General features: G+C 35.3%; 1 protein-coding gene across 1 annotated transcript in view; it reads right to left on the reverse strand.

The window, feature by feature from the left end:
• SAMTOR (S-adenosylmethionine sensor upstream of mTORC1) overlaps positions 1-19,941 on the reverse strand; it is a 118,648-nt gene extending 98,707 nt beyond the window's left edge. The window contains exons 1-2 of the mRNA XM_017884164.1: positions 19,628-19,941; positions 3,250-3,391 (exon numbers count right to left, since the gene is read on the reverse strand). Of these exons, the coding sequence (XP_017739653.1) occupies positions 3,250-3,391; positions 19,628-19,787 (302 nt within the window). The 5' untranslated portion in view covers positions 19,788-19,941. The remainder of the gene's footprint in view (positions 1-3,249; positions 3,392-19,627) is intronic.
• Positions 19,942-20,172: the final 231 nt, after the last annotated feature.

The following is a 20,172-nucleotide window of genomic DNA, read 5'->3' on the forward strand; positions in this document are numbered from 1 at the left end:
ATTTTGAAGACAGTGAGAAAATCTGATCTTATGAAGTAAATATTTTAGAAAATTAGAAGATTACTGTTAACTGTCTTAATATGACGATGGCGTTGTGGTTATGTACAAAAATTTCCTAATTCTTAGGAGATGTATGCTAATAGATTTACAGATAAAATGTAATGTTATCTGCAATTTACTTTCAAATAGTTCAGGAAATAGTGTGTTTATAGTATATGTTTCTCTGTATTTAAAAGAGCTAAAAAGGGCAAATTCCTTTACTGAAGGTAAAGATATACCTGTATATTGCATTTTTTTCCTGGCTTTTAATGCTTCATATTACGTATAAAATTTTATTATTCTGTCCTTAGCAGGATGTCAGTAAGGCTTACCTCATATAACATATTCCCATAAGTTTTAAGTACAACAAGAAACAAACTTTTGTGCAACCCTTTTTAAAGCCCACTTTAGCTTTCAAACTGACATTGCTTTTAGAATTACCAAAATGAGAAAAAAACTGCATATAGCTCATAATTACATAAAACTCAAGTTTCAAGATGTAATATTGTTTCAAAGTCTTTTCCCCCAACCTAGTTTTATGTTCAAAGACATTACATAACTTCTCTTAGTATTACTTCTGATAGTAAAAAAAAATAATAAATTTAACCATATCTTGCCACTGTTCTTTTTTTAACAGTATGACCTAAATTCCTAATGATTTTTTCAGCAGTTTACATAAAAAATGACCTCATGTGATAATATAACTACTGATAAAACACAAATCCAAGGAAAAAGGAAGAAGACAGAAGTTTGAGGCAGATTCACTATTTAAGCAGAAGGTAAACGCAAATGTTCCTTTGAGAATACCACATATCAAAGTTCATTTAAGAGATATAGTTTGAGGGCCTGCCTGCTGTAATGTAATAGTAATTTAAAAGCACTACTGCTAAAATCCAACAATGATAATCTTAAACAGCAACACTACTGATTTCCTGATTGGATTACACTGCCACTTTCTGTTACGGGGAACTATTTGGTTCAGTAGTATGCCTCATTTTGTGTTTCTTGAGGGAGAAAATGTATATTTTGTAGAACGGTCAGATTTATAACCATTTTCTCTCTAGAAACTCAAATAAAAACATTTAACCCCAATCATCCCATTTCCTATTATTCTGGCACCTTTCTTTAGTTCCTTAACTCCATTATTCTTTGACTCCATAATCCACTGATGGTACCACTTTCTCACTACACCTTATATTTTCAATTCTCTTACATATCATCATAATCACTAAAATGTGTGCCCCATCACCTCCCTGGCTCCTCTCTGAGTCATTATACTTATTTGAGCATTAATCCTGGTACACCGTCCTGTCAACTCACTATCTCGTTCACCAACTGTTTAACTATAATTTCATGCCATGATTATTGAAGTAGTTTTCTAACTGGGTTCCCTTACTGACACCCTTGCTCTTCTTATAGTCTATTCTTAACACAGAAATTAATTCTTAAGAATTCTTGACACCTTGCAGAAGGTTAATAAAATCCTATCACTTATTTTGTCAAAACAGCCAATGACTTCCCATGTCAGAGTAAAAGTCATTGTCTTTAAAATGGTTCACAAGACCCTACAAAATCTAGCTGCTCATTACTTTATTTTCTACCTCTCTTCCTCTGTCATTTTGCTCTGGCCACACTTTTCTCCTGGCTATTTCTGAAACATGCTAGCATGCCTCTACTTCAAGATCTTTAGACTTGGTAGGGCTGGCTTACTCTCTCATTTCCTTTATATCACTGGCACACATCACAACAGTGAAACCCTCTTCCCCTACCTTACTTAAAACTGTTTTAGTTTTCCTTGCTTTATTTTTCTCATGGCGCTCACCACTGTCTGCACTAGCATAAATTTAACCAACATACTGTTTCTGGCCACTCACCCCCACTAGCATGTAAGCTCTATGAGAGCAAGGATTTTGTTAGTTTTATTGTACTCCTAGTGTCTATAATATGATGACTGGTACAAAGTAGACAATTACTAAATATTATTTATTAAATAAAATAACTAAGTTAAATACATATTTTTCTCTGAATTATTTGTTGAATGAATGCATTATTACAGTTTTAAAATGAGATGTAAAATTTTGAATAAAATTGAAAGAAAATGTAAACCAGAAGTTATCATAAACTTACTGTCCATGAGAAAGACAATGCTTTATTTTGGGAATTCATGTTTATTTATTTAGTCTCTAGTTTTGTTTTGTTTTTTTTTTGGTCCAGGGGGGTTACATTTGCAGGTTTGTTATATAGGTAAATTGCATGTCACAGGGGTTTGGTATATAGATTATTTCACCACCCAATAAGCATAGTACCCAATAAGTAGTTTTTCAGGGAAATCATGTTTAAGTTTAGTCAATATACTTATCCTTTCTTATAATTTTACCACATTGAGAGAACTAGTATCAGCATTATTTCATTTTCTGATATTTTTAACATTAGAATCTATATTATGAGAAAATAAACATTATCCAAAGTCAATATAAATGCTGGAATACCCTGAATCATACATCAGAAATTCAAGATTATAAACATTTTAAGATGTTTTAAGACTTTATAGAACTTTTACTTGAATCTAAATATAATTATCTAAAGAAAGTTTTACACCATAACTTATTAAGGAGTCAAGTATTAAATCATTACATTTAAACGTATTGTATGTATTAAATGCATTTAAAGCCATATTTTTTAGAAGTTAGAACAAATATGCCAAAACATTTTATTTAAAAGGTGAATGAAATAGACATAGGGAAAGTGAAGCAAAAGGGAGAAAAGTTGTTTTAAAAGACAGGATCTCTTTCACAGTGTTTCTGGTATTCTATTTTGGTACTATGAATATACACAGCATCACTTGGATTTAAGAGTTTCCGCCAGGTGTGGTGGCTCACGTCTGTAATGTCAGCACTTTGGGAGGCCCAGGCGGGCAGGTCACGAGGTCAGGAGTTTGAGACCAGCCTGGCCAAGATGGTGAAACCCCATCTCTACTAAAAATACAAAAGTTAGCAGGGCGCGGTGGTGGGCGCCTATAATCCCAGCTACTCTGCAGGCTGTGGCAGAAGAATTGCTTGAACCCGGTAGGTGGAGGTTGCAGTGAGCCGAGATCACGCCACGCACTCCAGCCTGGGTGACAGAGTAAGACTCCGTCTCAAAAAAAAAAAAAAAAAAAAAGTTACAACAATACATTAGAAACCAAAAACGTTAATTCATAAAAGTACTTACCTGCAACACCATTCAATACGACCTTCACCCTCACAAGTTTTTGCCCAATGATTATCTGCCAAATTTTTCATTGCAACAGCATATTCACAAAGAGTTTCTTCATCCTCACAGTGTTCTCGCCAGATCTTATCAAAATCTCCCACTAAAAACAAACAGATAAAGGAATTAAGTTTACATGAAACATGTCAGACTCTTGAAATAATTTTCAGCACAATCCGAAATTATTTAAAGATAAATATAAGCAAAATTATAAAGTAAAACTTCATAAAATTTTAAACATTAAAATATGTTTAAATAAATGTTTACATGTTTAAATATTGTATAAATAATACTTAAATAAAATACATATTTACATAAAATAAAATGTTTAAAAGTTCCTTTATGTAAAGGGATGCATCATTTTAATTATTATTATTTAATAAATAAATGAATGATTGATAACAGATTTGTGAAGCTGGAAAAATTGACAAAATATAAGCAGATACTGTATATATGAGTTATCAGTTAATAATCCAAAGACATGCTGGTAAGAAACAATTACAGCTGAGTTACTCAAGAATTAATTTTCCTGTCACTGTTGGGCAATATGACCTTGCAGGAGCTGAGTATAAACACATAAACCTGCTTCTTGACTGTTATTTTCTTGTGTTTCTATTGACTGTTATCTTCTTGTATTTCTACATTTATTAAAAAGGGGTTGGTAGGTAAGATGACAATGTAAATTAAGCAATCAAATAAATATTTCTATTTACACACTTGGACTTGCTCTAGGCATAATGTAGTTTAAAAATTTGTAATTCTAGGTCAAAATGTCAAAATTGCCTTGCAGGAAATTACTTTGGAAGCCTCTCCAAAGCTTGTAAGCCTTAAAAAATGTCCTATATAAAAACTACAACCTGACTATATTATCCATTCAGCTACTACATTTTTTAAAATAAAATTAAATCAGTCATCACAATATGAAATTGGAAACATCACTGTGATGACTGATAAAGGTAGGAAAATGTTATCACTAAATAAAGGACGTTAATGCAAGTGTAATGGTAAAAGAGTAAACAAAATTTATCAGGGTAGTTTCATTCACTGTCCTTGGACATAGAAGTTAGGTTCTCATGCCCCATAATGAAATGTAGGCCATTATTTGGGGACAGATTAAACTTAAAACTATAAATAGAACAGCCAAATGTGGGAGATAATTATACTAAAATTCTTCCTCCACTTAAGATTATTGAATTCTTACACTGAAAGTTTTTTTTTTTTAAACAGAAAAGGAATTAAAATAGTTCAAATGTAATAATAAATACTTAACTATTCAAATTTGAAAAACTTTCAATTAATCCCATTTACTGGGTATTTTAGGGTCTAGTCTAATAAGTACTGAGTTGAAAACCAAACTATTAGCCCTCTAATTTGATCAAGAAAGAAGAGTAAGGATACAAACAAACCCTCTCACACATTGTTAAGATGGCTATACATCAGTCTGAGTCTTGGTCTGAATACTGATTTTAAACCTGAGAGAATTATTTTTGAGGGGGCTATGTACTCGTATACAAATATTTCCATTAATCACTAACATTTGGGTAGCGACTAGACTCTCAATTTGTTACATATCAGACTGGCAATAACTATTAACTTAAAAAAAGCAGGCACAAGTTTTCTAAATTCTCAAATAAAAATTCCTCAGTTTTAGAAATGTTTAGGTATTCAAGTTCGATCATGTTAAATCGTAATAAATTATGATTTATTTTAATATAATGGCCAATGTTCTTTTTTTAGCAGTTTGACCTGAATTCCTATGTTTTTTTCCAGCAGTTTCATTTTAAAATGACCTTATGTGATAAAATAACTATTAATAAAACACAAGTCCAAGGAAAAAGAAAGAAGGGTGAAGTTTGAGGCAGATTCACTGTTCAAGTAGAAGGTATACACAAATGCTCCTGTGAGAATACCACATACCAAAGTTTATTTAAGAAACAGTTTAAGGGTCTGCCTGCTGTATTGGAATATTAATCTAAACACACTACTGCTTTCCTCAGTTTTAGCGACATCTTTCAGATGTAGTTATTTATCAAGTCTCTAAATAGAACTTCAGAAAGCGAGGTGTCTGAAACAATATTTTAATTAATTAATGACACTCATAAACCCATGATGGTTCATAACACTATTTCCGACTTTATCCACCAAATTTGAAACTAAATCATTCATTAAGGTATTGTATAATTTTAATTATACAATAATTATGTTGGATCGTTAAGTCTAGAAGGCATTTTTTCGAACTTTTAAGTTTCACTGTCCTATAGAATATACACATTATAAATAAATACATAAATGTATTACATGTGCTGTTAATAGGAGTCATTCAAACAAAAATTCTATGATAACATATACCTGGGAAAAGCTATGCCTAACACAAACACATTTTCTTTTCCTTCCGCAAGACTTCTTGGAGTCTACAGAATGTAAAACTTGGCTGGGTGTGGTGGCTCACGCCTGTAATCCCAGCACTTTGGGAGGCCAAGGTGGGAAGATTACCTGAGGTCAGGAGTTTGAGACCAGCCTGACAAACATGGTAAAACCCTGCCTCTACTAAAAAACACAAAATTAGCCGGGTGTGGTGGTGTATGCCTGTAATCCCAACTATTCGGGAGGCTGAGGCAGGAGAATTGCTTGAACCTGGGAGGCAGAGGTTGCAGTAAGCCGAGATCACACCATTGCACTCCAACCTGGGCGACAAGAGCTAAACTCTGTATCAAAAAAAAAAAAAAAAAAAAGTACAACTTAAGACAAAGAACTGGGTCCATGTAGTTTATTTGGGTGAGAATCCTAGGAAATATGAGTGAGGAAGTAGACAGAAAGATGGGAAGGAGAAAAAACTAATACAAGGATGCATTACTGAGTTTGCTGCTATTGGCAAACTGAAAAGCATACTGAATGTGTCCAGAATTGTGCACCTAAAGAATGGGAGGCCACGTCATTTATCTCTAAGTTCTTATCCCCTATTAACTGAGAATTATTAACAATCTGCACTGCTAGTCTGCACTTAGCCGCTGAATAAGGGGACAATCTCAGTGGGCTCCAGCAGTGTGGGAGAAAGGCAGAACACAAAAAGCAGCACTCATTTAAAGTGGGTCTATGTAAGGGCTGTTGACTCTGAGCTCAAAGTGTCTATCTACCATGGGTGAGGACAAAGGGTGTACAATGTGAGGCAACAAAAGTGTTACAAATTCTTAAGAGTCCCTGCCATGTCACCATATACTTTGAAACTCAATTTACTCTATAATTATTCTACTAGCTATAAGATGCAAAGAACTGAAAATATACAGAAACCTACTACCCTACAACTTTTAGAAGACCTCGAGTTTTCATACCCAACACAATTCTCTGAAATACCACTTTATGAAATTTTATGTCTACCTACCTAGCTGAAGTTCTAAGGAAGAATTCAAACTTGGTAGGCTAATGCAACTCAGATGAACCACAGACAACTTCAATTTAATGTTTTCATTAACACTGAAGAGTCTGCAGACTCTCACAAAGTGTGTTGACACTGAAAACTGATGTGATTCATAAAGTGAAGTATACTTAAATATATAACTGACAGTAGATGATGCAATTGTATATACTTTTCCTTCTTTGAACAGATTTTCTTTAAAAAATACTCTATATTAAATGCTACAGAAAATAATTAAAGTTAATGAGCAGGCATTGGTATCAAAAAAAAGGGGAGAAGACATGTAAAGAAAATGTGGTAAATGCTATAAAAGAGATATGAACCTGATATGTTCCCTATATCCTATGTAAGGCATCCTGGACCCAAAACTTTTATTTCATATTATTTATAAAACAAAAATGTTTCAAACTCTGACTACTGTGTACACATTTTGTTAAAAGTCTGGTGGTTACAAAACTGAACAAAAAACATAGCTGGCCTTTAGTTATGAGAAAATTCCACTTCCCAAAATACCTCTGAAAGCTTAAGGTAATTTTAAAAATAAATGAAATTATTAAAACAGAATGAGATAAGTATTTTCATAATGGCCCATTTTTTGTTTTATAGTATTTAAAATAATGGTATTTCAATTTTGAGCAAAGTTTTCAAAGTAATCTATGATTCAGGTTCTAAAATCCAAAAAAATTAGGGTCCACCAGTGCCCAGTATACATATTTAAAACTCCTCTACCAACTCAAACTACATATGTAAATATTAAAACTCAATTTTAAGGATTTGTTATCACTTGGTTATTAGGTCAACTAATAATTAAAAGATATACTATTTAAAAGGACAATATTTTTTCATTATTAAAAGGTAAATCAGGAGCTAGAACTTCTTGAAGTTTGCATGAAAGGTCTAGTCAACATAGTATAAGAAACATTTAGGTCTTCAAGTTCAATCAGAACTCTCAATGAATTAATAATTAGCCTTGTGATTTATTTTAATATAATGGCATCTGTGAATGACTCAAAATTGTTGTGATTAATAACCCATTTTCTTACCAATTTCTTATAAGCGTTCTAGAAAAAAATACATGTGTTTTAAAGTAAAAGTGAGAGAAAGAGAAAAAGACAGATAGGTACAAGGGGAAAGGGAGGCGTGGAGAACAAAATCTGCAATGGAGTACATACATTTTACTTTGACTAACTACAGGGAATTCACAAATTATTTCTAGAAAGCACAATTTAAAAATACACGTTCTACAGCTTAAATTGTCTTACAAAATTCTAGAAAACGGTCACATTAACATGACTTCTATTTATTGTTATCCCATAACATTTAAATTTTTTTAAACACCCATATAAAAAAACAAATTCATAATTTTAAACATGAGTGATGCTAACTTAAAGTCGCCAAATCAAGTTCAATATAATCAATGAACCAAATTATTCTGAATCTTATATCAAGATTATACCATAACTACTGCATTGACTAAACTCACCTTCAAAACATATGTCACAAGTAAAAGTAAATTAAGAGCTACTAATAAAAGACAGCGGCAACTAGGAAAGAATAGCACATTCATTAATTTAAAAGGGTTCCATTTTAATAACTTTGTGATTAAGATATTATTACACTGCAACTGCCTTTGTAAAAAAACAAGTAGAAGGAAATGAATTTAAAGTATTTTTGCTCTACATAACATCCAGAAGTGCAGCTCTAAAACAGTTTCAAACTCAAGTGAACCAATGGAATCCCTAAACTATTTATTTAGAGTTGATACTATTCTTTCTTTATGAATTAACCTCTCTCCTGCCATCTGCTACAGCACTTTTTTCCTTCAAAATGTAACTGAATTCATATTTTCTTCAAGAGGGTTTATCTGCCTCCCATTTTATCATCTTACACCTCTCCCACTTGCCATCCTTATCGTACTTTGTCACTCATTTATACATATTGTCTATTAAAACCAGGTGTGATTTTCCCAATAGAAAGTATAAATGGAAAAGCAAAGACTACTTTTGATTTATAATTTGTATAAATTAGAGAAGTTAATTAGGGTGCTCAGTCAATGGAGGACAAAATATTTAAATTTTCTTCATGCTCAAAAAATAAATGCCAAAAGTATAAACAAATCAAATTAGTTTCTAAGATAAAATTCAAACTACAGTTGATGGCTGTCAGCAAGTAGCAGTGACTCAAAAGCACAATTTAAATTTTTCAAAATAGTTACTGTTTTCAAAGTAAGAGTTCCAAGGTCAGAAAAGCAATAAATTCAACGTCATTTTTCTAGAGACCATTGTTTTAAGTTTATAAAAAAAGGCTTTTCCATTTTGTGTTACTGTCAAAAGAAAAACCTGTAGCTGACAGTCCAGTCATATCCATTAAGTTATTTAATAACAGTACACAGATCTTTTGAAAATGTATTAGCTCAAGGAGAAATGAACAGTAACACTACCAAATACATAATTACTTATATGTGAAAAAAATGAATAGGTGGTGCTAAGGTTCATGCATTTTTACATGCCAGAACCACTTGATTTTATATACTTGATGTATATAAAATATTATTTTTTCTCAATAACTCTATCCTAATTCTCCTTTTTAAAACATACAAAGCACAGAAAATAAAAAAGTTAGCAAGTGTACGCGTGACGCCATTTTAAGATACAAATATATTTACAGACCATATACCTGATAAGGGGTTAATATCCAAAAGATAAAAAAAACTCATACAACTGAATAGCAAAAAAACAAATAATCTGACAAAAAAATGGGCAATGACCTGAATAGATATTTTTCGAAAGACAACACAAAAAATGGCCAATGGGTATGTAAAAGGGTGCTCAACATAACTAATCATCAGGAAAATGCAAATTAAAACCAGAATGAGATACTACCTCCCATCTGTTAGGATGGCTATTGTCAAAAAGATCAGAGATAACAAGGGTTGGAGAGGATGTGAAGAAAAGTGAATCCTGTATATTTACGTTGGGTATGTAAATTAGTACAGCCAAAACAGTATAGAGGTTCCTAAAACTACTATATGATTCAGCAGTCCCACTTCTGGGTATTTATCCAAAGGAAACGAAATCAGTATGTCAAAGAGATATCTGCAATCCTATACTCATTGCAGCATTACTCACAATAGCTAAGAAATGAAAATAAACGGAGGTGAATCTATAGTGAAAAGACATGTGGGACTGAGAGTATAGAGAGAGACTGATTGCAAAGAAGTATGAGGAAATTTTGGCAGTGACGAAAATGTTTTATACCTTATTGTGGTAATGGTTTTACAGAGATGCATGCATTGTCAAAACTTATGGAATTATATACTTTAAACAGACATACTTTACTGTACATGAATCACACCTCAATAAAATTTTTTAAAATGATGTGCTACAAGCATGGTATATGTTACAAAATTAAAATTTTATTTCATTAAATTTGAGGGCCATCAAATTCTCTATAAAAGCAAAAAAAAGAGTATCAAAAGTCTTAAACTTTTAGAAATTCAGAACAATTTATTTGATTCTGACTTAGGCATATTGCCAAATACGGGACCTAAGATGCCTTATCTGTAGATGACCAGACTACCAAATTCAAGTTCAAAGTACCTTTAACGGTCATTTTCTCTAACACAAGGTAAGCAAAGAAAATCATGACTAAGTGCAAACAAGTTCAGCTACCATTTCAAGGCATTAAAACAAAATGTCGGAATTTAGATTGTCTCACATAGTTAAGCCATACACGGACCAGTCTTCTCAGCACTTGAGCACCTGATACAGTGACACATCTAAAAGTGGGATAAAAAACATCCAAGGTGTTTGGCAATTAAGAACCAAAAAGTAACCAGAAAACACAAAGTTTGAAAACCTGCATCTTATAGCCAACATGTTATGAATAGTCACTTCTCTAATGTGGGAAGAAAATACCACCAATAATCTGACATGCTAAAATGTGGGACTTTTCATATAAAACTTAGAAACACAAACAGCAAAAGGGACAAAAAAAAAGAAAAAGACAGTCATTTTAATACTGAGAAAACTACAGAACAGTCTAGGTAAAAATTACAGGAGTCATTCAATCTTTAATGTCATAGTGCTTAAATGCATTGAAGCAGTATAGCTACAGACAAAAGAGCTGTTATTTTTAAATTTCTGCATTTTACAAGCTTAGTGTGTTTCCTATGTGCCAAATGCTGTTTTAAGTGCTTTTCAAATATTAACTCATTTAATTATAATACCAATCCATTGAGACATATATTTTACTTTATAGATGAGGAAACTGAAGTACAGCAATTAAGTAACTTTTCCAAGGTTACACAACAAACCTGGTAGTCAAAAGCTAAAGTCATGCTCCTAACCACAAACTCTGCTTCTCTTCATAACTTTTTAATTCATGAACTTTTATGGATATGAGCAAAACTTTGCAATAGAGGAAAGTACACAGACTCTACTAACCACAAACAAATGGTCTTTTGTCAGTCAAATGCAGTTATTTAGTCTGTGCAACTGCATTATTTGTTAGATTTCTGGCAGTGGTTCTCAACTCTGGCTGCCAATTCTGGTTGCACATTGGAATCACCCAGAAGTTTCATTTAACTGGTCTGGAGTGGCAACTGGTCATTTATTTTAACATTCCCCAGATGAATCCAACGGGTAGCTATGGCTTAAAACCAACGGTGTATAGCAAGGTTGTGAGTTTAAAAGCCTGGCAAAATCATATAGAGAGCAAGGGGGTTGGGACAACCTTAAGAGTCCAATTTAATTAAAAAAACAAAAACAAAACAATGTATGGATTAAACTTAATATCTACAAACACTGACTCATGGTATATCTTCTGTTCTTGGAATAGCCTTTTACTATAAACATATCAATGATAAAAATACTCCAAAATGCAAGTCTCTGAACACATCCTATAAGGGAGATGGAAAGAAATCAAGAAAAAACATAACCCATGTCACCAACATGTTATTCCCTTGTGAAAGTGAACTTCACAGATGGGTCTATGACCACACAGAGCACTTGCTTAGTTCAACTTTCAAACAAAAGGATTTATGAACAGCCTTTTGGAACTTGATTTTCATATGTTCAATTAAAAAGTCTTATCCTAATTTCTATATAAATGGAAATACTCAAATGTTGCTCTAAATGTATGAAGATTAACCATCTATTCTAAAATAACCACAGCAATGGGTATTAGTGTATCTACACTTAAAGCACAATAAATCAGTATAGTTTAGTGGTTGTCAGATGTTAGATCTTACAATCAGTATAAATTTCACTTCAAATTTAAGAGACTTGATATACTGGGGTTGCAAAATTTTTATCTGTAAATATAAATAAATACAAAAAACTATTACTTTTTTTTTTCTTTTTTCAGAATGGAGTCTCGTTCTGTCACCCCTGGAGTGCAGTGGTATGATCTCGGCTCACTGCATCCTCCGCCTTCCAGGTTCAGGAGATTCTCCTACCTCTGCCTCCCAAGTAGCTGGGACTACGGGCACGTGCCATCACACCTAGCTAATTTTTTGTATTTTTAGTTGAGACGGGGTTTCACCATGTTAGCCAGGATGGTCTCATTCTCTCTTGATCTCGTGATTCACCCACCTCAGTCTCCCAAAGTCTGGGATTACAGGCATGAGCCACCGTGCCCAGCTCACTATTCCCATTTTTATTACCAACATACAGAGAGACATACATTATACCCACTACAACATCCTTATGAGAACAAATAATGATACCATAATGACTGTAGGGATATTTATAGAAAAACAGAATGCTATTCAGAATAACTTGGACTATTTAAAAAAGGGTAAAATTAATCTAATATACTCAATTTAAGAAGACATGAGCATAAATTAGAAAAGATGGGTATCCACAAGCAAAATTTTTAAACTTATGAATATAAAAAGATAAAACTCAACTGTCTGGAAATATTTATATTAGCTTCTTTTGTGTGTGTGCCTTAAATCTACAAGGCCTGGTGCTGTGTACTATGGCTACAGAGAAAAAAGGCCGAGTTTTACTCAAGGAACTAAGTTTAGCAGATAGACAAATGAATTGGTAAGTTATTAACACCATAAAGGTAGGCACAATCATGCTATGGAAGCACAAGGTAAGAGGGGTACTTATGTAGGGACCTTATGTAGGATTCTGTGCTAGGTGCTGTACACAACTGTGTTTGTGGGGATGGGATTGTGATGATTAATAAAAACCCAGATCTTTGTTTCAAGAGTTTACACTATAATAAACAGGCCTAAAAGACCAACCACGAAGAGGTCATTTCAAAAGAGGCCTGAAGATCTGACTCTAAGCCACAATCCTCTACATTTAAAGTTGAAAACATTATGCTGCTAAACTTCCAGTACATCATTACTTCTGATTTAAAGATGAACATTTGAGAAAATTTTACTTGAATTGGTGTAGAAGGAAGAGGGGCAAGGATAATGCCCAGGAGTCATCCAATCCTTAATGCTACCCTGAAGACATAAAGACAGAGTAGCTATAGTTAACGCCTCTACTATTATTTTCATTACTTGAAGAGGGTAGGGATCCTGTTGCTTTTGCTAATTAGCCAGGACTAGTAAAAACAGGAGCTCCAAAAGTACTGTATGATAAAACAGGAAAGTCTCAACTTAATTGTCAAATGTGGACAATGTATGAGATTGCTCTAGTAAATTTACAAGAATACTGCAAGAAGAGATGATTACAACAGGAAATATATGACAAATGTGCCTGACTTATTTAGACAGTATAGAAATGGCTACCGAAAGACGGAAAACTAATATAAAAATGTGTCAAAACTATCAATGCAGAAATTTAAAGATAACTTCTTGATGTGCGCCTTAAAAACAAGTAGCTCTTTACACAGAGGTGTAGCGAGACTACCCTCTTATTGAAAAATCATTAACTCATTCAGTTATCTCAACTGATGTTTTACTCTGTATACTGTATTTTTATGACAGAAATAAGTATTTCATAAGCACACATGAGTAAGGAATGAATGTGAAAAACAATTTGAACTCCCAGGACAAGCACATCCTTTAGTAAAGTACCCTGCTTTTCTTTGCAACAGAAAAATCTTAGTTCAATGTTTTCTCAGAAAGTGTTCTAATGATCACCTGAATTAGAATCACATGAGGGACATTAAATATGCAGATTCCTGGGCCCCAAATTTCAGATCCACCAAATTGCTTTCTGGGGACCTAAGAATCAGCATTTTAAAAAGTTCACTGGAAGATTCTGGAGTCCACTAACATTTTAAGAACCATTGCCTTAGATGCTCTAAAGCTGCAAACATGATACATACTTATTAAAGAAAACAAATGCACCAAAACCAACTGAAAATACTAATTTGATTCTGAAAGACTGGGATTCTTCGAAAATCAAAGCAAATCAATATTTTCTTAAGCAATATTATAGTAAACATTATTTTACCTTTTCTTGAGGACTTTAGGCTGTCACTATGATCACCTTCACTCTACTGTAAATGATGCATAAATGGCGGCAGATATAGTTCTACTACTGTGTTGGTACCCAGCACAGCAGACACCCGATCCCTGGAGTATTCCCTGTGTTCTGTGATGGTTCCACTTTCTTCTTCCAAACTCTTAACTACTGGTGTCTTCCAAGGATCTGTCCTCAGTTCTATATTATAACCCCACTGTGCAGTTTACTTGCCTCAAAGCTTCAACCTCCACAGAGGGCTTCCAAATCCTAAACTTCCAAAGGATACATTGCAAACTAAATCATTACCATTACCCCTATAACAAGCCAATCTGCCTGACGACCCTGTTCCTCTTGCCCCCAACCCCTACCATTTCCAAAGCGTATGCTAATAGCTATCTACATTTTCCCAGGAAAGAAATATTGGCATCATCTTTGACCCTTCTTTATTTTCACTAAAACTGCCTATTCTGATCTTCAAAGTCTGTCTTCTTCTATTTTCATCATCACTACTGTTATTTAAGCTATTGTTAACTTTAGATCAGGTTAGTATAAAAGCCTCCTTTCTCCCAGATTCCTCCTACTACAATAGCTGTGTTTCTCAACCTCTTTGTCCACTGTGTACTCTGGGAGCTTTTAAATATACAGATGTCTGTGTTCCACAAAGTTCCAAAGATGACACTGATATGGAACCAAGGCTAAGAACCGCTATGTTTGTGGGTTTATTTTCCATTAAACAAGGAATCTGCACCAATGCTTTTGATTTCTAGTGTATCTTTTCAACTGCAAAAAGCCCCTAAAACGATAACCTGTTACAAAGAACACTAATAATAACAAAATCAAACAGCTAAATACTAATGTACATTGTATACCTACATGTAGTTCACTGAACTGACTATATAAATGGTCCCTTTATCTTTTAGTATTACTGATTACTGAACTCTTCATTATTTTTTCTTCTACTGGGAATGGCAGTTCAAACCCTCCTAGTGCAAACTCAACAGGACCTTCTGCGGACAATCTTCACCTTATTTATTTCACTGATCAGGCAAATATTCTATCACAAAAAGCTTTCTGATTCTGTATCAGAATAAGTATAAGAACAACATAAAAAGAAAACAGCAAAACCTCACTTGAGAAAAGAATCTGTTCAAAGTTTCTTAAGGTCTTGGAGTTGGTCAAAATTTTAAAGCAGCTATGTTTAAAGTCCACTGAGGAAAAAAAGAAATAAGAAAAGTTCAATTAAAAGGAGTCTCATTCTAATTTTAAAACAAATTTAAAATTTTGTTTCTGGAAAACACCAACATTACATTCATTCTCTTATTTTAGACTTTTGGTTTAAAATTATTCTAATACAAAGGTTTTCCCCTTCCCCCACAATTCTCATTTTAAGTGTTTGCTGCAGAATAGTCAATCACAAATATATTTTTCAGTTTATCCTACATTGCTATTCTAATTCACCTGTTAAGATCACCCCCTAATTCCATGACCTTAAGAATACCTGTTTTAACTGTTTAGTACATACTTTTATTTTTTTTGTGATTTATAAGCTGCAGGTGTTTATGTGATAAACTGTTTTAAATCTGTTTGGTATGCAGAACAAGTAAATTAAGGAAATGAGTAATTTGATAAAATGTCCCAAAGATATTAATAAGATAGGTTAAAAAAATTAAAATGAAATGGAATTAAAAGTGTACTTTTACTCCTGACAACTGCAGACTTTTACATTTTCTTGGAATTTTTACATGAATGCTTTAAGTTTAGAAAGAGAAATGCCAGGCATAAAAGCAATCATTACAGGAACGGGTTCATGTGAATACCATTATGGAAAAAATCCTACAAAGACAACCAAAAACACACGTGGCTCTACTTCAGTTCTTGATTTGATACATATTTGTCAGGCTCATCTGATCAAATAATGAAGTCCCTGTTTGAAAAGCAAAACTAGTTTTTTATTAAAAGGCTGTCTATAACTCTTTTACATTTAAAATATTTTTGGTTTACATGGAGGTCAAATTTTAAAAATTATGTATGGCAAAGACAGAAAACACCTATATGTGCAAGCATATTTCCATTTATATAACCTCACTTTAAAAGACTAACTCTTAACCATCAATGGCAGACACCAGAAATACTCCTTCGCATCACCACTGCTAGGCATCTGCCTATCATTTCATTTTAGTAACTGCTTCAGATACGAGTGCTGCCTGGAACACACCTTTATCTCTAGTTCTCACTTTACCTTTAGACAAACTGGCACAGAGTTTCTTAAGTGGTGACAGAGGGCAGGCCGTAAAGTGGGGAGTGAAAAAGTGGTAAACGAAAAGAGTGCATTAAGCCTACCTGCTACTCTTTACAACCCTGTCCATCCTTCCCCAACCCAAGCCTGTTCATCATCATCAACTAGCATCAGTTGGGCAAACGGACGGAGAACAGTGGAAAAAAATCTTTTCTTATCACAGCAAAAAAGAACAACAAAAGTTATTTTCATTCTTTTTCCTGTTTTATTTTCAATTCCACTAATAGCGATAAGGGAAAAGAAGGCTCTGTTCTCCAACCTCCCAGTCGTTATCTAGTTCTCGCTCCTGTCCTTAATATTCAATGACTGTTTTGCCTCCTTATTCCACTCTTAACTTACTTCCTTCCCTGCCATCTCTCCCCAGAAAACCCTCCTCTCATATAGCCCCAACTCAGCTAATCATACCTAGCCTATGGATCATCCATTCCCATCAATTTATATCTTTTCCCCTAATGCAAATTCTAGGACCACTTCCTGCTTCCCATTTTCCCTCCTATTCTAACATTTGGAGTCACTAACACTAGGTTTGGAGTTGGGGGTGGGAAACTTATATTATTCCCAGAAAATATGTATAGTATTAACAATGAACTACCAAAGCATCAAGAAAGTTATTTTAATCTTTTTAGGACTCAGCTCACTTATCTGTAAAATGAAGAAACTATTAGATCACCACTCTAAAATCTGGCTGACAATTTCTAGTTCCTAATAATAGAGATCTTAAACTACAGATCTGAGGTAGAATACAGGAATTTTTTAAGAGGCACCCAGTTGAATCTGCTGATCTGCCATGTTTGGGAATCATTGCTAAATGCTAAGAGGTTCCTTCTAGTCTAAAACTCCAAGATCCTAAGCTGGAATTTTCACTGCATTTGCTGGTAGAGAAATTGTGATAAAAGGAGTACAGTTTCCATAGTTATTGGTGCTATAGTTCAGGTATGTTACTGATTCAACAGGCCTCTGAGACTGATCTAGCACTTAAGCACGCTTCACATTACGATAACCGCTGACTTGCAAATGAACTTGTAAAATATGTTTACAGATTGGGGACCATTAGCACAATACTAAGTCCTCAAAGTAAAACACTAAAAATTATTTCCTTAGTATTATTATGTGCGCAGTGTTTTTCACAGATGGCTTTTTTTTACCACTAATATTTAGCCTGTATGTCAGAAATAAAGGCAGAAGGAACATGCTCATTAGGATCACTTATTCTGCTAATTCACTGATGGGGCTTTGTATATCATTCGAGCAAAGCCTAGAGAAGTCTAGATCACTAGTGAAATTCAGGGTATTAAAACGCCTAAAGAATAGTCTCATTCAAATGTTTAAACTGCCAGGACTTTAACTCCCCAGAAGCATACTAGATCATTCACTTACGAACTCCATGTATCTATTCTAGATCTGGTAACTTCCAATTCTCATTATAAACAAGGGTTCCTGTGGTTAATATTCAGGCTTAAAACATGTTTAAACATGTGGGAACTAAGCACATATAAACAGCACTTTAAGAGATGACACATTAGTGTGTTAATTTGAGTGGAACTTATTCATTTATGAATAAATGAATAATGAATAATGAAATTATTAAAAGGTAAAAATAGAAATGGAATTCTATGCTAGTCATTTCTCTCTTTAAAAAGATGCACTTAAATTTGTACAAAATAGCAGGACAAATTGCAGGAAAGTGTGTCCATTTATTTCCTAATTTCTCCAAATAACATAAAATCTACAGTGAATGCCATTATGTAAGAGCATTCTTTGAATATCAAGAATGATGCAGTTGTTGCTATGGTAACTACTCATTTTATTGACTAAATTGTGGGTTTGGGTAGCATTCTTTCAAAAAACATATTTCAACCTCTTAAGTAGGTCTGATAAGACTCTTTCTATTGCTATCTGTTAAACAATAACTACAAGCCGCATTTGGGGATGATTATTTAAGCAGCCTCTATTAAAAGCTAAGCTTGATTTACTAAGGAAAGAAACCTTTAAAGTTTGAAAAACGAAACATATCAACTACATTCAAAAGAACAAAGGATACTTAGTTTTAACTTTCTAGAGTAGCTGAAACGTGTGTAAAAATCAACAGTAACATGATCTCACCCGTCTGTGTTCCTTCACTGCCATAATTTTCCTTCTAATCCTAAATTATTAACTAAGTATAAGACTAACACCAGAAGACTGCTGACTTTTCAGTTTGCAATTAAGCTAAAATGAGAACCAGTGGAAAGCTTTCTTCATTTCGGTACTTAGGAGAAGTCTCTGTCCTGAGCCTATGAAAACACAGAATTTTCACTGTCAAAATCTTATAAAATAGCTGTGTACAAAAGCCTATATTTAAAGATATCAAGGATAACTGTAGACTCCAACTATAAACACTCTTCAGGTACAGGCAAAAGCCACTAAGGCTTCTTCCTCTATGAGCTTCCATAGAGGAGGTTCTCACCGGAACCCCATCCATGGAAGCCGAAGGTGGGCTTCATCGGCACGTGTCTTCAGGGGGCTTCCAATCTAAACGGTATTTTCAGAACCTGTCCAGATCTCTTCCTCACCCGTCTAAATAAACAGTAAGACCAAGTATTTAAGAAACGGGAGGGGGGGCCACGGGTGTAGCCCGTCCCCCTTTTAACAATGTTAAGTCCAGTCAGCTCAAAGGCCTGCTGACTTCGCAGCCCTGGAAACCAACGCGAGGAAGGCTCTGCATGGTTGTAGGAATGAAGTACTAGGAAGGGGGTCTGATGAGGAAGCAAATGGACAGCTGGCAGGTCAAGCGTAAAGGAGGGACAACTCAGGTTTCTTTCCATCTTTTACAAAGGGATTTTTACCTGTCTTGTTTTACCTCGGCGTCTCTTGGAAAAGCGACCCCCACGTCCTCCGTGAGCGTGTATGTGTTTGTGTGTATCGTGACAACAACCTCAGCACCCCGGCTGGGGACAGGGGCTTGGAGGGGGTGGGGACTCAATTCCTTTACAGGCCTAGAACTCTCCCGAAGGGCCCTCGAAGAAAAGGGGGCGGGGAGGAGCGCGTCTGATGCGGACTAGGGGGCTCAGACCAGGCCCGGGAGAGCAGCAGCGGCTTGGGGGACGTGCAGATCCCTTAGGTTTTAATGGTGGCCTCTTTGGAGGAGGGAAGAGGTGACAAGGGGTTGGGGTTGATGAGGCCTCCCCTTCCCCCCTCGCTCAGCGCGCTGTTTACCTTCTCGGTACTTCTTGCGGAGCCGCCGGTGGACGCTTTTCACCACACCGGAGAGCTTCTCCTGTTCCAGTTTCCGCTCCTGCTCCCGGGGCGGCGGAGTGTTCGGGGGCCCGGCCCTCTGCCCACGAGCAGTACTTCGGCCTCCGGCCCCTAGCTCCATATCGCAGCCGCCGCCGCCGCCCCTCAAGCCCCCGCAGACGCTCCCCTGATAGAGGAGGTGGGGTAGGAGGAGGGAGCAGCGGAGGCAGCAGCCGGAGGAGGCAGAGGAGCCGGAGCGACAGCTTTGGAGGTGGAACCTCACCCAAAAGTGCAAGCTGATTGGTGGATTTTGAGGGCTGGGCGGAAACGGAAAAGGTTAAGGGCCAATGGGCAGAAAGCGCCGGCGGCGAACCCGGTTGTTTGGGAAGGCGAGCAGCTGGAGGAGGCGGAGCTTGCGGGGGTAGGGAGGCTGAGGCAGTGGGAGCGCTAGGCCTGGTTGCTCCTCTCTCCCCCGACCCGCACCGGATTCTGTGCGCAGGCGCTGTGGCCCGGCCTCGGGAGACGAG

This window comes from Rhinopithecus bieti, unplaced genomic scaffold (assembly GCF_001698545.2).
Source record: "Rhinopithecus bieti isolate Rb0 unplaced genomic scaffold, ASM169854v2 scaffold_14871, whole genome shotgun sequence".
In the NCBI taxonomy this organism is placed as follows: domain Eukaryota; kingdom Metazoa; phylum Chordata; class Mammalia; order Primates; family Cercopithecidae; genus Rhinopithecus; species Rhinopithecus bieti.